The 18,021-nt window shown below is 32.3% G+C and overlaps 1 protein-coding gene across 1 annotated transcript; it reads left to right on the top strand.

The window, feature by feature from the left end:
* The first annotated feature begins 11,024 nt into the window (after nucleotides 1-11,024).
* Nucleotides 11,025-14,722, top strand: LOC106763462 (protein FAR1-RELATED SEQUENCE 4-like). Its single transcript, XM_014647651.1, has 4 exons — nucleotides 11,025-11,334; nucleotides 11,437-11,652; nucleotides 14,365-14,426; nucleotides 14,615-14,722. Exons 1-4 carry the CDS (start codon nucleotides 11,025-11,027, stop codon nucleotides 14,720-14,722), a joined length of 696 nt encoding a protein of 231 aa, XP_014503137.1.
* The last annotated feature ends 3,299 nt before the right edge of the window (nucleotides 14,723-18,021 follow it).

Here is an 18,021-nt window from a genome sequence, read left to right as displayed (position 1 = left end):
ATAAATGTGGAGAGTCTTGAATTATTTGGTGTCCTTCCCAATGTTCCAAAATGTATCTCAAAAATTTCCCCTGCAATAAATAATGCAAATAATTATCTCAGAATATTCAAATTAATTAAAATTAGAATTTCCGGTCAAATTAAGCAAAATTAGAAAAAATGGGGAAATACTGGACATTTAAGCACAATTCCCTGATTAATTCTAACACAATAAACTAAGTGAAATTAATAAAATATTGACTCATCAGTGCGACACTCCTCTGGATCGCTCAGTGTTGACACCTAGGCGTCCTACCGTATTGAATTGAAGTTCTCAGCGCTCAGCGATGGCTTTTGGCACTCAGCGGTAAACATGGTTCTTCATTCACCCCTCAGCGCTGGCGCTTAAGCGTCTGACCGTAAGTCTACCAAAAGGCTGGCACTCAGCGCTGAAATTGGCACTGAGCGGTGAGTGTGATTCCTCTTTTGCACCTTTCTTCATCCTTTCTTGAGTCCAACTCTTTCCTACTTCACTTTCTGTCCTTCAATTCTTATTAAATTTTGTCAAAACAATGTAAAACCACCTTTGACTCTCTTATAACCTAACTTAAGTGTTTTGCATGATTTTAAGCCCATTCTAAGTCATAAAAGGTGTGTTTTGATATCAAATTCAAGTATAAAAATAATGGGTTTTAGACCGTTATCATTTAGTCCCTTTTACAATTGGGGATGTGTGTTTTTTTTTAGGTTTGTCCAATGCCGGTGAAACTATTAATTTAGAAAATGATCATGGTGGCATTGTGAATAACTTGTTAGGGATGATGACATAACACCTTTAAGTACAATGGAAAAACTGAGTGATAAAAATTTAAAACCAAAAAAAGTGTTGACAATTATTGTAAGTTGTATGTATTGTTAACATTTGGGATATTTTATTTTCCTAGGAATAGTGATGTCTTAAACAGTGTCCCTTTTAGTAAATTAGATAACATTGAGGAACTAAATATGCATAACTGGGGCAATGTTGTATATAGTTTAATAGTAGGTAGTTTGAATCGGGCAGTGGATAAATACAACCCAAACCGTATAAACATGTTATACAAATAGGTGGTTGTGCAGCAGTTTTATAGGTGTGTTTTTACAATTATTTATTTAATTGTTACAAAATAAATGTTTATATTTTTGGAAAGATTTTTAACTATATAGAGGAAATTTGCAGTTATGGGTTGTGGAACACCTAAGTTTGTATAATATTGGTGGTAGGAGTATTTATCCTACAATTCTTGATTGGATTATCATTAAAGATAAATGGAGAAGAACTAAATCAAATTTTGAGCGTAGTGAGGTAATTCCATTTGTTTTGATATGTTGGTTACATTTTTCATGTTATTTCCTTAATATGAGTTGTTAATGAAAAATTGTATTATTTTTTGAAGATATTATGGGATTTCGATTTGAGAGAAGAACAATTTCAAAATGAGGAAATCAAGGAATCCCTTCCTTCTGGGGAGACAAATTCTAATTCTAATAATGACAACTCTGACTTTGCTAGAGTTGTGGAAGAGCAAAGGGTCTTGAGGAGAAGGGTGGATAATCATGTGCAACGCCTTCTACATTTAGAAAGGAGTATAAAACATCTAGAAGAAGAGGTTTTCAATGAGATACCATCTTTTAATGATGGTATGGAGGGACCTTCGACAAATGACAAAGGAAGAGATTTAGTCATTCTCAATTTTGTGGATGGGGGCATTGAGGGACCTTCCACAAATGAGAACATTGATTTTTGAATTGTTTACACAACTTGCACGTCAGTGCTTTGTAATGATGGTGCTGAGTAAGTTATACAAGAAACAATGTTTTTTTTTATATATATATATATATATATATATATATATATATATGTATATATATATATATATTATGATTTATAAATGTGTTTGAAATGGACATTATCATGAATTTGTTTTGTATACAGAGTACTTGTAGAGGTGTCAAACAACATGTTTTGTAAAACAACCACTGGTGCAAAACAGGCTTTTTAAGTCTGTTATTTCGGGCTTTTTAAGTCTGTTTTACAACAGACTTAGATTCGGTAGACGTAAATTTTAAGTCTGTTGTTGACCGACAGACTTAAATTTTAAGTCTGTTGTTGACCAACAGACTTAAATTGACAAACTTAAATTTTAAGTCTGTTATTGACCGACAGACTTAANACCAACAGACTTAAATTGACAAACTTAAATTTTAAGTCTGTTATTGACCGACAGACTTAAATTTTAAGTCTGTTGTTGACCAACAGACTTAAATTTTAATAAATTTCTAAAAAAAAGGTAGCAAATGTTTTTTTTACAAAATACCAAAATCTATAATAAAGAAAATTTTTTCATATAACAGAATTTATATTTTAAATTGCTGTTTTCTAGTACATAATAAATAATTCCAAAATCAAAATAAACAATAAAGTGTCTTAAATAAAAATATGTAGTCTAAAACTTAAAATAAAATCTAATATACATGTTGAAGGAGATAATTTGTCCATTGATGTGTTATTTTGACCATGACCTTAATGTTGGAAGAGATAACTTGTCCATTGATGTATTATTTTGACCATGAACTTCTTCAATATAGGTGATGAATCATCAAACACTTAATACAATAGAACCTAAATCCTGCAATATTTTGAAGAAATGAAAATTAACATATGTCAACGAAACACAGTAAAGAAAAAAAACATACCTCATTAATTGTGATTACACAATTTGCCACACCGAAAATCAGAGCACACAACAAAACAGCCATTGGCTTATAGAAAATGTTTTTTGTTTAATAATTATCTAAAATTTTTATATTTTTTAATTGAATTTCAACAATTTATTTTTTTTATAATGTTGCTTATATCTAATCATCTATCTTGTTTCACTATCTTAAAATAATTATATGCTATTAATAGAATATTTATAACGTTTTTAAAAGGTTATAATTTCAATAATTTATAACAAATTTTTAAACACGTGAATCTAAATTTAATCATCCAATTTAAACATATAAAATAGACCATACTACCATCCAATTGAAATGATACATAATTTCTTAATGTAACCCAAATTTATACAATAGAGCTTATCCAAAAAATATATATAAATATATACTAGAGATTCAGATACGTACTTTGGTAGGTATATCAGCTGGAAACAAATTTATAGTTGTTGCATTGAATTATTCACTGTAGATGATAGAATTTTCACATCAGATATATGCAGGGCAAGAAAACCATATTTAAAAGGTAATCAACAAAAGTTACAGTAAAAAAACAAGATGATGAATTCAATATACCCCAAAATCAACAAAGTTCGAACAATAAAAGAGAAAAAAAGTTGCAAATAGTCATCATGAGGTATATGGATAAGAATCTTCATACCATTTGGAGAGTACTAGCTTCCAGACATATGGGATGAAAAACTCCTCTAGGTGACTCTCTTGTTCATACATGAAGTGCAGTTGAGTAAACATTTGCCGAACAAGATATAGTCTTACAGAAGGAAGGCAAGTGATCATCAGAAACAACAAATGATAGATATTTTCATTTTACCTTCATCCCATCAACGCGCCAAGACCGACAGTTTACAATCACCACTTGGAGTACTTCATTGACTGGCCATCCACCATCCATTCTTTGGCATCCATACGACTGTTAAGAAATTCTAACACATGCAGATATAAAATAGACCACACTATCATCCAATTGTAATGATACATAATTTTTTAATGTAACCCAAATTTATAAAAAAATAAAATAAAATAAACACTTGACACACAGGATTTATTCCTAAACCATGTTTCACAGATATATGACGCATTATTTTTTAGAAGCAAATCAACAAACAACTTATGTGCAAACAATCAAATGACCAAATAGTCAAACCCCCAAAAGCCCATGCCATGCATCAATCACATCAACCAACCTTCTGAACACGGCCATGAAGAGATTTAGGGGTGAGCCTTCTCCTCCAATGTCTTTGCTGTGAGTCATCAGAGGGAGAGAGAAATTTAGGGTAAAGAGAGAGGGAAATTATCGCCAGGAAATGAAGAGAAGAGAAGAGGGAAGCACGAACCTCGTTCTCCAATATGCTACAAGCGGCTTCAAGGCAGGCTGCCATGGCTGCGAACTCGAAAGGTAGAAGGTCGTGGTGTTTGGAAGAGGAGAAGGTCTGGTGATAACGGAGGGGTCACGGTGAGGAGACGGTGATGATGGCCTTGATGTGCTCTAAGTTGATGACGATGGCTCTCTCACGGCCAAGAAGGTCACGAGCGGGGAGGCCGGTCTGAGAGACGAGACGGCGAGTGGATGCTGGAGTTTGTTGCCTGAGAAGTGAAAAGGGTTTATAAAATGTCTTATATGTTTTTTAGGTTAAAACTTCTTTTTGAAGTTTATTCCACTGTTACCAGACTTAATATTACTGATTTTAAGTCTGATAAAAGATACAGACGTAAATTATATTTATTTTAAGTCTTTTAATCACTAACAGACTTTAATAATAACCTTTTATTTACTAAGTTGCCACCGCACATTTTTTACATCTGTTATGTTATAAACAGAATTAGATTTACAGACTTAAAAAGCCTGTTTTGCACTAGTGAACATGTGTTTGAAATGAACATTATCATGAATTTGTTTTGTATACAGAGTACTTGTAGAGGTGTCAAACAACATGTTGACTAGAATAGACTTACAATGCTTAAGACCGCGTGCAAAAATTGATAACATGGTAAGTTGTGTTATGAACCAAAAGTTGTACAATAACAACCAATTATGTGAGTGTATAACTTTGATGAACTATTGGTGTAGGTTATGTTGTTTGCCACTGGGATGATTGTGTATAATGAGTTGCACATATCAGGAATGATTAGTCACTGTTGTTTCAATCCATTTTTTGCGGTATGTAAGACTCTACTTGTTTATGTTTTATGAATTTTTTTATGTAATTAACTTTAAAATTAGTTAAATGCTAAAATTTATAGCTAATTTAATTTCTAATTGTTGATTTTAGTCTTTGGGGATTTAAGGATTTAATTGTTTGAATTAATTTTATGAGTGCAATTTTTGTAGACAATGGTTATGGAAAGAATGAAGATTCCCAAGAAAAAGCGAGAACCATTAAGAGTAACAGATTACCATCATTTGTTCAAACCTCAATCATTTGCATTGAATGTTTTGTTAAAATCTAAATTTGTAAGTACATTTGCATTAAATCATTTGTATTGCATGCTATTATAGGTTTATCATAGCATGTGTTCTTCACTGTATTGATGTTTGTGGTTGTGGTTCTTTAGTTGTTTGTGCCCACTATTGGTGATGACCATTGGAAGTGTTATGCTGTGAACTGTCAATCAAGGGAATTGTTCATTTTGGATCCCCTTGGTCACAAAAGGCGATCCAGAAAAAAAATTTGACAAGGCTATGGTAAGACAAATTCTGTTGTACTCTTTTTCTTTTAAGTGAACTTTACTTTTACAAGACAACATTTACAATAGTATTTAATGTGTTGAATATCAATTTCTAAGGTTGCCACTTTGCAAGAATTATTCAATTCGATTTACATAGAGTCAAACTATAAAGAGCAGGAATTGAACGTGATTGAAGAAGATTTGCCTGTGCAACCAAATACGTTAGTGACATTGTCAATGGCCAATTTATTAGGTTCTATCATCTAACCACTTGTTTCTAATATTTGTTTAATGTGTAGGTATGATTGTGGTATGTTGGTGATTTAATATATCGAGTTGTGGGACCACACACCAAAATTTGATGGGAATAAAATACCCGATTACACAACGGCTTGTATTATTTATGTACATGGTTATTTGAATATGATTTATGATAAAAGGTTTTCAAGTGTAAAATTTAACAAGAGTATTGTTATTGCAAGAACAATTACAAGTTGTGCAACAATAGATGGTTTGTCAATGGGTATTACACGAAGATAATGTTCATCGGAGTATGGTATTGAAGAAATGTGGGATGGTTTAGGCATTGATTAAGTCATTCAGTAGGAAAACATCACTAAGTTGAATACATTGAAGTAGGGGAACAATTAATCTGCATATTGAATACAATGTTCACGAAATATGAGTGATTACGATAGGATAAATTGGGCAATCAAATGTGCTTTACTGGGTATTCTTCCCAACTTTTTTGATGTTGATATGGTGAATACTTTGTTGCCTATGTTTTTGGCAAAGGGAAAGTTGAGCTTGGTTGCAAATTGTTTGAGATTTTCAATGATGCAGGTGTGAGTCCAGTGAGTCATTGTTATAATTCTATCATGAGTTGTTTTGTCAAAAATGGGTTATTTCACTAAGGCTTGGGCTGTTATGGCTGAAATAGGAGAAAAATTTTGTCCTATTGATAAAGCTACATACCCAATTAACCAAAATTTTGTGTCTTTAGAACAGTTTCCTTCTAATTCAATGTTTTAAAACACTTTATACTTGATTCAATGTTTTCATGGGTTTCTGAGGCATTGTCTAAAATTAAAGAGGGATTATCATCATTATTACTCCCTACAATAATATTAAATTAAATGTGTATATTTGGTTTCGTATTTAGTGAAACCAAACACAAATTTTTAATCAACTTTTTTGTATTATGAATTCTAAAGTACCAACGTCAAACATATAAGAGGTTATATTCACGGCAAGAATAATAAGATTACTATAAATGTATTACTCGAAGAAATAAGATTAATATTAAATTCAACCATTTTTATTTTTGTACAAATAACCTTTCTGAAATAACCACATAAGGTTTAGGAGATAACCACTTACTGCACCAAAAAATGAGGTCATTGGGATTGAAATACACCACTTTTATTGTTGTACAAAACACCTTTCTAAAGTAACCACGTAGAACTTAAGATATAACCACTTACTGCACCAAAAAAATTTGGTCATTGGGATTGAACTAAATCACTTTTATTATTGTACAAAACACCTATCTAAAGTAACCATGTAGAACTTAAGATATAACCACTTACTGCACCAAAAAAATTTGGTCATTGGGATTGAACCAAACCACTTTTATTATTGTACAAAACACCTTTCTAAAGTAACCACATACGGCTTAGCAAATAACCACTTACTGCACCAAAGAAATGTAGTCATTGGGATTGAATTAAACAATTTTATTGTTGTACAAAACACCTTTCTAAAGTAACCATATACGGCTTAGAAGATAACCACTTACTGCACCAAAGAAATTTGGTCATTGGAATTGAATTAAACACTTTTATTGTTGTACAAAACACCTATAGTAACCAAATATGGCTTAGGAGATAACCACTTACTGCACCAAAGAAATATGGTCATTCGGATTGAATTAAACACTTTTATTGTTGTACAAAACACCTTTTAAAGTAACCACATACGGCTTAGGAGATAACCACTTACTGCACAAAAGAAATGTGGTCATCGGAATTGAATTAAACACTTTTATTGTTGTACAAAACATCTTTCTGAAGTAACCACATACGACTTAGGAGATAACCACTTACTGCACCAAAGAAATGTGGTCATTGGGATTGAATTAAATACTTTTATTGTTGTACACAACACCTTTCTAAAGTAACCACATTGGACATAGGAGATAACCACTTACTGCACCAAAGGAATGTGGTCATTGGGATTGAATTAAACACTTTTATTGTTGTACAAAACACCTTTCTAAAGTAACCACATAGGACTTAGGAGATAAACACTTACTGCACCAAAGAAATGTGGTCATTGGGATTGAATTAAACACTTTTATTGTTGTACAAAACACCTTTCTAAAGTAACCACTTGGGACATAGGAGATAACCACTTACTGCACCAAAGAAATGTGGTCATTGGGATTGAATTAAATATTTTTATTATTGTACAAAACACAGTTCAGATATAACCACATACGGCTTAGGAGATAACCACTTACTGCACCAAAAAAATGTGGTCATTGGAATTCAATGAAACCACTTTTATTGTTGTGCAAAATACCTTTCTGTACAAAACACCGTTATGAAATAACCATTTAAGACAGAGTAGATAATCACTTATTGTACCCAAAAAATGTGGTCATTGGGATTGAATTAAACAACTTTTATTGAAAGAAAAAGTCTTTTATGAAATCCGTTTTTCACTCACTTGTGCCATATGTCTTGAATGAGTGCATTGTGCTGATAATTATTTCCTTTAACCATTGTAATTCTTTATTAACCATTTTTTCAATTATATATAAGCACTATATTATATAAGCACATAGTGAACAAGGTATAAGCAGTTACTCTAGGAAATTGTCAAATTTTTTTATATTACAACAACACTTAGAACATAACATACAATACATTACCACTTAATGCAGCAACACATTAATTCATGAAGTTGACTTTAGTACTTGACTAATTGTAGTACATAACAAAGTCTTGTAAACAGGCACAATAATTGAACATGACAACAACGATTGAACTAAAATTCAAATCAGCAAACTATGAAAGTCTTCAATTTGTTCCACTTTTAATTATTCTTGTTAGCTTCATTGCCTTCAGGTTTCTCATTGTCAACAGGTGGAATCAATTTGCTAAAAATGTCATCAACAGAATGTGTTGGAAGCTTGTTAGTAACAATTGGCATTGGTAGACGAACTAGTTCATCAGTTGGGTGCCCAATATCACTTGCAAAAACCTGCACATACGGGGAGTACCATTCAAAGTGGTAAAAAAGTTCAAAACCAATATGCAACAGCACAATACAAAATGGTTCTAAACTTTACCTTAACAATATTGTTAAGAGTTATGTTAAGATAATATGTTTCGCGCATTGGTGAAAAAATTGTAACTTGATCAAACATTATTGGTTAACTCCATATGCTCTTGTGGGAATACAAAGTCAATAAGTTATTAATGATCATAAAAAATATACTTACATCTTGTAGGATTATCACACTTCCAACTTTTAAGTGTGGACCTATTTCAGGATGATAAATGGCTTTGTGGTAAACACTTGCTTTTACAGTCCCTGTTGGATCCCGTGAAGAGGTACCGTTTGCATAAAACCGGTTCAATATGGTAGTTAAAAGAAGTTAACATTTCACTATACCCATTAACAATAGACATCAACCAACCCAAATTGTTATTTACATGTCACCCAATTCGTTATGCTCACAAGCTTTAACAAGACACCGCAACAAAGACACCTTAAAAGTTCCTTTCAACGAATCAAGTGTTGAGATATGCTCAACCTCATATTTAACCAATAATCTTGCAAATGAAATTATTAGTCCAAAAAAGTTCCTCAAATCACAAATTTTGGATGTCTATGAATATAAATTCCCAATTAGTGTACTTACCATGGATGTCAATGAATTTTTCAGCTCAAACCCAAGCATTCGATGTGAAGTCACAATAAAAACTAGCTTTTGCTATGTCACTTAAAAATTCTTGTGTGGGAATGTTTTCAATCAGCTATCGGTTAAGCATAGTTGCCTCAACGACACCTGCAGGGCCTAGAATGATGTTGTTATTTTGAATTGCAACGGAAAATGAAACTATCAACATCATTTTCATCAATATCAAGTTGTTCCCAAGCTTCCATTGTTGTCTGTTGTTGTTGACAAAAAGATAAAATGAAGAGGAAGTGAACTTAAACAAACTTATACAATGTAATCTAATCCTATTGCATAGGTTAAAACTTCGGTTACAAGTGCCAAGGTATGTCTTGTTCTTGACGAAACACAACATATTAAGAGCAAGTAAACATATACAAAGTAAATCAATCTCACAGTTAAGCAAAGTATTGGTTGTGTGCAACAAATGTAACCAAAACATTTCACATACCTTAAATCAACAGATACAGGTGCCAAGCTCTGTGTTGTTCTTGATTAAAAGACAAAAGGAAAAGGAAGGGAACATAAACAAAGTTAATCCATGATTTAGCTAAGCAAAGACAATGTTGGGGGTGAAGCAAATGTAACCGTAAAAGTGGCCATACCTCCAAAACGCAAACACCTTCCTTGCACATAAATGTTAGGTCAACCCACAACAACACAACTTATAATAACATTCATATGCAATGACGAAAATTTCCCTATGAAGCATTAATTGTTATTGCTTGTGATAGAAGTCATGGAATGACAACTCCATTTAATGCTTTTGCCAAATTTTAAAGACCCAGACCCTTTTACAAGTTTCGACTACAATGAGAGGTGTGGAAGATTGTTTTTCAATCATGTATTTATTAGAGCAACCATAAACCCTAAAATTGGTAGGAGATGGAATGAATGAATGGAGTTCTCTAAGCCATTTATTGAGGTGCATCTCTGTCAACAACCACCGAAGTTCTATTAAATAGCTGAGTCAATACAATTATTTTTTGAAAAAGATAAATTCTTGTGTTGCCCAGAAGGTTGTTGAAGTTATTTAATGTAGGGATTTATATGTATCATCTTCTTTGTATTTGTCATCTTCTCAACTTCCTATTCATATTTATACTGTGACAGTATTGTTTCCATAATGGTCATTTGAAAGTGAAATTCAAAATTAATGGTGCAATAAATGGATATTTCCTCATTTGTAAGTGGTTATTTGTTAAATTGGTTATGTACATATATAAAATATATTAAGTTTATTATGAAGGATGGTATTATTTACTCCAGTGAGTAGTAATTATTCTTGTATTGAATTAATGTAGGAAAAGCATGGACAAAAGAATATAAATACATGTTTGGATGATATTAAATTTCATAAACAACATTTAACGGTGTGCAGTAAGTGGCTATTTGTTCTTTCATATGTGGTTATGTACATCAACAAAATTGTTATAGTTGATTATCAACGATCATATAATGTAGTCCACTAAATAGTAATTATTGTTGTATTGAATTAATGTAGGAAAACCTGGGACATGTAGAATATCAATACATCTTTGGATGATAATGAATTTGATGAACAACATGACAAAGTTACATAAGAATTAAATGAAAACCATGTTCAACCTAAATCAATCCCTCCAATAGTTGGAATGGTTTTTGAAAGTGTTAATCAAGCCAAGCCATTTTATAGGCAATATGTAATATCTAAGGGTTTTGGAATTCGAACAACGAGTTCAAGGAAGAACAACAAGAACAAATTATGTTACTTCATGATGGTGTGTTCTAAGGCTAGAAAATATGTCGCCTCCAATCAGAATGAAATTATTGGACGTCCAACACTGGCTAATGATTGTGCAGCTCAAATGATTGTATCAAAAAGAGATGAGAAGTGGTACATTTTAGCATTTGATGATGTACATACTCATGATATTAGTCCAACAAAGTCAAGATTGTTCCAAGGCAATAAAAGGATGAATCTGAATGTCAAAAGAACACTTGACTAAAATGTCGAAGTATGAGTTAGGATTAACAAGAGTTTTCGGACCTTGGTTTGTGCTACAGGAGGTTATGAGAACATGGAGTTTGTCGAACAAGATGTTAGAAATTATGTCGCCAAACAAAGAAGAGCATTATCAAAAGATGGTGATGTCAAGGCACTCTTAAACCACTTTTCTTCCATGAGAGAATTCAATAAGGATTTCTTTTTCGATATTGATGTTGATGACGACAACCACATACTGAATGTGTTTTGGGCTGATGCACGAAGTAGGACAGCTTGTGAGTATTTTGGTGATCTCATATTTTTTGACACAACATACTTAACGAATAACTATGACATGCTGTTTGCTCCTTTCGTTGGTGTCAACCACCATGGCCAATCAATATTATTAGGTTGTGGTTTGTTATGTTAAGAGACAGATTCATTTGTTTGGCTATTTAATTCATGGCTTCGGTGCATGTCCAACAAAGCACCCCAAGGAATTATTATGGATCAATGCAAAACAATGAAGAAAGCAATAGAACTTGTGTTTCCTAACACTCGTCATAGGTGGTGCTTGTGGCATATAATGAAAAAAAATACTTGAGAAGTTACAAGGTTATGCCGCTTACAAAGATATCAAGCGACAACTTAAGCAACTTGTGTATAATTCTGATTTAGTTGAGGGTTTTTTTTATGGATAGGAAAGGATGATAATAATATTTTCACTACAAACAAATGAATGACTTTCTTCACTTTACGAAGAACGAAGCAGGTGGGTTCCTTGTTACTTGAGAAATAGTTTTTGGGCTAACATGTCAACCACTCAAAGAAGCGAGAGTATGAATGCATTTTTTCATGGATATATTAACTCACAAAGTACTCTTCAAGAATTTGTAAAACAATATGACAATGCACTACAACACAAGACAGAAAAAAAAAATCCCAAGTTGACTTCACATCGTTAAACACAACTCTTCCATACGGGTCACAATCACTCATACAGTGACAATTCCAAAAGCATTACACACATGCTAAGTGATGAGTCAATATTTTATTGATTTCACTTAGTTTATTGTGCTAGAATTAATCAGAGAATTGTGCTTAATTGTCCGGTATTTTCCCGTTTTTCCTAATTATGCTTAATTTGACCGGAAATTCTAATTTTAATTAATTTGACTTTTCTGAGCTAATTATTTGCATTATTATTTTCAGGGAAAATTTTGGAAACACAATTTGGGACATTTGGAGGAGACAAAATAAATTCAAGACTCTCCATTTAGACATTTTAAATTTTAGTTGTATTGTAATTTTAATTGTTTAAACTTTTTAGACAAGCTTGTGCACATTGGTCCAATTTTTGACAAAAAAATGATGGGCCCAAATAGTAAAAAGACACTTGGTAATTTTAGGGTTTTTAGGGTGGGCCCCACCCTAATTTTTTGTGACACATGACCTTTTAGAAAGGCTACCAGCCGTCACTTGAGGGACTCTCCTTTTGGTCTTGGGAATTTGGAGGATTAAAGGTGGCAGTAAAACTTTGAAAGTGTTGGACGGTGCAGACCGTTCATTTTCGGCTGGAACATGTTTTTTGGAGCTTGGAAATGTTTTTCTCGGTAAAAGGAATTGGATGAAATTGAGAAGCACTCTTTTCTTTTGCAAGCATTAATTTCAATTTGTTGTTTTTCTATTTTTTTTTTTTTTGTTGCTGCAACTTTGATTGAATGAATGCACGGTTATATTCATGCTGCTGGAAGCTTTAAAATTTTTTTTCTTCCATTTGGTTTAACGTTGATTGATGGGAAGCAAGTACACATGGAGTAACATATCACTTTAAGGGGTTAGATGGAAAATGGTAGTTGTTCTCTTGTCCAGCAGAGAACACGTTTTTGGCTTCCTTGATTTTAGCATTTGAAGAGCAATTCATCATTTTATTTGATGGATTTTGTTGGAGATGCAGCGCTGGAAAGATGTCACAGTTGGAACAAAAGTTTTATTGGGAGAAAGTAGCAATTTAATTAGTGAATGTCTTGTCCATCATGTAGAAGTGACGGCTTGGTGGTGGTAGGATGAATTGACTTCATTTTAAGAGAAGAATTTTAGTTTCTTTAGAAGTTACGTGGAGTATTATGAATCACACATTGCTTTATTATGTTTTGAAAGGACACTTTTAAATTCAATAAAGTAGGTGTACGGTGATGAATTCTCTTTTTGAATTGAAAGAGGAAGACACAACTGTTTCCATTTTGCTAGAAAAGGAAGAAACATTTTTTTATTTGTACGGTGGTGATGTTGGGAGAAGAAAATTCATTCTTACTTGGAGGAAGTGGTTCACGGTTGGAAGAGGGCTTTTAGAAGCAATTGCAATTTAATTTCTTTTGGGATGTGCAAATGGTCATATGAAATGATAGAAACAACTTTATGTTTTCTTATTTTTATTTTGTCTTAGAATATTTTAAATTACATGTTTAATTGTTTTTCATCTTTTTAATTGAGTGTTGCATTTTAATAGCTTTAATCGTGTTTCGATATTTGTCTTTTGCATTGTTTAGTTTACCCTTTTAATTCACTATGTTGTCTTTTATGTTCGGTTTATTGTTCATGTTCACTATGATTTTTACTCTGTTCGGTTTCTTTATCTTCCTGCATTTCCAATTTCCCCATTTGCTTTAGAGATCGTTCGGTCTCAATGTAGAACCATTCGGTCTTCATGCTTTGTTAAGTTATTTTAATGTTTTCAATTATGTTTGGTTGTATTTAATTTCCAGTTTAAATTTAGTTAATTTCTATTCACAAAAACACTTTCAAAACCCCCCACTATGTGTTAGACTTAATTCTCGAACCACATTTGGTCCTTGAGAGACGACCTAGGAGTCACTTCCTAGCTATACTGCATTTCTCATATGCAATAAAATTTGTATCGGCCGCGACACCCATCACTAAGTTTGCAGAAATATAGTTTGAATTTAGAGGTAAAATTAATTGTTTCGTTGATGGTGTTCATGTAGCAGATAATTCATCATATTACAAGGTGACGAAGGACTCCATTCGTAATGAAATAAGGGAAGAGAGGGTATTCATGATTACATTTGAACGAGACACGATGAATGTCAATTGCAGTTGTTTGCTTTTTGTCTTTAGAGGCATTATTTGTAGACATTGTGTATGTATCCTGGCACAAGAGCGAGTAACAAAGCTTCTTGCTAAGTACATACTCACAAGATGGTGTAAATGTCATGCATTGGATGTTGTGTAATGCAGGTAGCAACTGTGCAATCCCCTGGGTTCATGTCACTGCTTGCATCATTACACAATGACATGCAAAACACGCAATCGTCCACAACTAACATCAACAATGTTTTGGGATAACAAATTTGACAATGACGTTTAACTTCTCTCACATGTATGTAATGACATTTTTTTGGTCAAGTCATTTGAAAGATGTGATGAAAATGGATGTCATATTTAAGCATATTCTACACAAATGTTATATTTATGTCATTTGTAAAACAACTTTGATACTCTGGCAGTTATAAGCATTTCACCTATTTTGTTAGTGTACAAAATGAGTGTCAAATTTATTGTTGTCTACATTAAGGTTGGGTGTATTCAGTATGATAAAAACAAGTAAGATAAATTAGCTTATAATTTTCTAACTTATATGCTATATTAATTTTAGTTAGTTTCCTTTTAGAGTGTTTAATTTTATTTCTCTACTTCTGAAGTGATTTTTTTTTTCTTCTTTATATTATTTTTAGCTTTAAAAAAGTTTAATGTTGACATATTTTTATAGTTTACAGAAACTTGACTGGACAATAAAAAAAATATAACGTGGTTATAATAAAGGAGTACATATAGAGGTACAAAAATTAAGAAATTTATAATATTTGAAATTTGGATTTAAAGAGTATACAAAAATTTAAATGAAAAGGTACCATTAAGAGTTAGGATTTGTATATGTAACTTTCTCTGTTTACTTTGAACTTGTTTTAGAAAAAATAAGAGAACATACATTGTGAAAAGTGTTCCTTCATAAAACATTTTGTGAGCCGAAAGCTTCCTCATATGGAATGCTTATTGTTTCAAGTACCTCCTTCAAATTGTTTCTTTCTTCAGTTTCAGACCTTGAACTCAACCCTGACATTTGTTTTCAACAACTCAATAACAATTAAAAATGGATCAAATATTCAACCTCTATTCATCACAAAATATGAACCGTTAAGATCATTCAAAATTACAATTCTGTTTTCTAGCACAACATATTAATTCTTACAAATATTCAAAGACAAAGAACTTCATCAACTATTTAATGCGCCTACGATTTTTCCTATCTCATCTTGTCCAAGGGGTTTTCAAAGAAACACTTTTCACACGCTTCCTAGGTTGAGCTTTTAATCGCGCGTACATGTCAGATTTTTTAGTATCCATATCTTCATCACCTAAAACATCACCAACTTTTTCAATGTAAATTTTCCCAACATCATCACCTTCCATGTCAAAATCTTTCTCTGCATTTGACTTCCCAACACCGTAAAGTACTATCTGATTATCTTTCTATAAAATTCTGCTCCCAAAATCATCACCTAACATATAATCTTCCTTTGAATTTGAGTTCCCAACCTCATCAACTGATATGTCATCATCTATCTCTGATTTTGTCTTCTTAAATGGAGTAGTGGCATCATAAACGTTTTGTTGCCTCTTCTTAGCAAGAAACATTTGTAGCTTCTCTACCACTTTCTCAAGCATGGCAATCAAAACCTCTTGGTCAACAATTATAGCATGCAAAACTTCATTTTCTACAACAATATCAGCAATAGATCGCCTATGCAAGTTGTCCTTCACTCTAACATTATGATGACCATCTAAAGCTTCAACTATTTCAATAAACATCTCTTTTTTGCTTACATATACCTCAGTAATGACCTACACAAAACAAAATAAGCACACAAATCATATTAAAATTAATACAAATTACATAAAAAGTAATTAGTATAACTATTTTAATCTCACTTCATTAGAGGAAAAAGCTTTTTCAACTTTTGCTTCACCAACTTTAACATGCAACCAATGAAGGATTCTAGGTAAACAACTTTTTGTTTTACCCAACTTATTCTAACCAAATAACATATGTTCCATTGCCCAGATCTGTTACATACAAAATTCAATTTCAAATAACTAAAAATTATAAATTATAACAATAACTTTTGTAACTAACATGAAAATATACCTGTAATGCAAATACACAACCAACCAGATGACAGTGTGATTTTTTTTGTCTCTTATCTACACACAATGCAGCATCACACAAACTAGAAACCGAATAATCATAAATAACACCCCTAATTATACTTTTCGATACAAGATAAATCACCTAATAATTCAAATAAACGTAAATGAACTTTTTCACCTCTATTTCGAAAAAAAAAAAATTCACTCAAGCCTAACAGTAAATATAACCTACAAACATCAGCCACTTCATCCCCTTTTATACGCTTTTCAAGTTGTTCATAAACATTATGTAAACTTTCATCAATTGTGTCAAACAATCTCGTAGTATGACAATCAACTTCGTCTTTAAACAACTTAAACATCTCTCCATTAACCATAACTCCTAAACCTAAGCAAACATCTAACTTGGTGAATGGAATACAGACAAACGTAACTTGAAACCCACCCCTCCTCTCTAACCATCTACTACACAATTGTAAAAGTAGTTTCCTACACATTTTGATATCCACGTCAATGGACAGTAGCCATGCAAAAGGAGTTGTTTGTATGCATATATTTTGCACCTCTGTTAATAATGTGTTAACATGTGCCAAGTATTTTTTCTCGCATGAACCTATACATAAAAGTAAACAATTGAACAACTCAAACAAACCACTTCAACAAATCAAATTTAAACACTTAAAAAATAATCATGTGCATTCAAACCTGTTTTTCCATAATCAGTCTTCCTAGTATCTCTATGCTTTAACTACATGTCCATAAAATAAAAAGGTTATAGTTCAAGCCATAAAGGCTTCATCTGTGCAAAAACCTAGTGCAATAAATTAATTGGTTGGGGTATAAGAGAGTATGGTCTCTCTCTCATACAATGTTGCAATAACATTAGTAGGGTTGGTTTCATTGTACTAGCAATGACAATAAAGTCTAAGGGCATCATATATCACACAACTTCAACAGAGATGATGAGTCAATATTTTATACCATTAACTTAGTTTTTCGCGCCGAATTGTGCTGATGATTTGCGCTTAATTCTTAGTTATTGTGTCATTTTCACCATTTGGGCTTAATTAGACCAATAATTCTGATTTTAATTAATTTGAATTAATTGAGCTTAATTATTCCTATTTTTATTTTTCAGGGAAATTTTGGAATCACATTGTAAGACTTTTGGAAGGGCACCAATTAATTGAAGACTCTCCACAAAGACACTTTAGGATTAGTCAAATTTTAATTTAGTAGATTAGGCTTTTTAAATTAAGTTTTGTATTTTGGGCCAATTTTGTTAGGATAGCCTAAGCCCAATAGGAAAAAAACTTGACTTGGCACTAGGGTTTTAGGGTGGACCCTACCCTAAATTTTTGGACACTTACANGGTCCTAGCTTTTGGAAAAGTGCTGCCACTTCCATAGAGATACACTTCATTTTCTGTTATTTTT

Source organism: Vigna radiata, chromosome 6, assembly GCF_000741045.1.
Source record: "Vigna radiata var. radiata cultivar VC1973A chromosome 6, Vradiata_ver6, whole genome shotgun sequence".
Lineage (NCBI taxonomy): Eukaryota > Viridiplantae > Streptophyta > Magnoliopsida > Fabales > Fabaceae > Vigna > Vigna radiata.
The sequence above is the reverse complement of the archived record's forward strand: the minus strand, read 5'-3'. Positions and strand labels throughout refer to the sequence as shown.

Bases quoted from the DNA above. Each gene is read 5' to 3' on its own strand.
- LOC106763462 (XM_014647651.1), top strand. From the start codon at position 11,025: ATGGTTTTTGAAAGTGTTAATCAAGCCAAGCCATTTTATAGGCAATAT. The intron at 11,653-14,364 runs GTGAGTATTTTG...TTCATGTAGCAG, and splicing joins TGCACGAAGTAGGACAGCTT to ATAATTCATCATATTACAAG. The intron at 14,427-14,614 runs GTATTCATGATT...TGTGTAATGCAG, and splicing joins ATGAAATAAGGGAAGAGAGG to GTAGCAACTGTGCAATCCCC.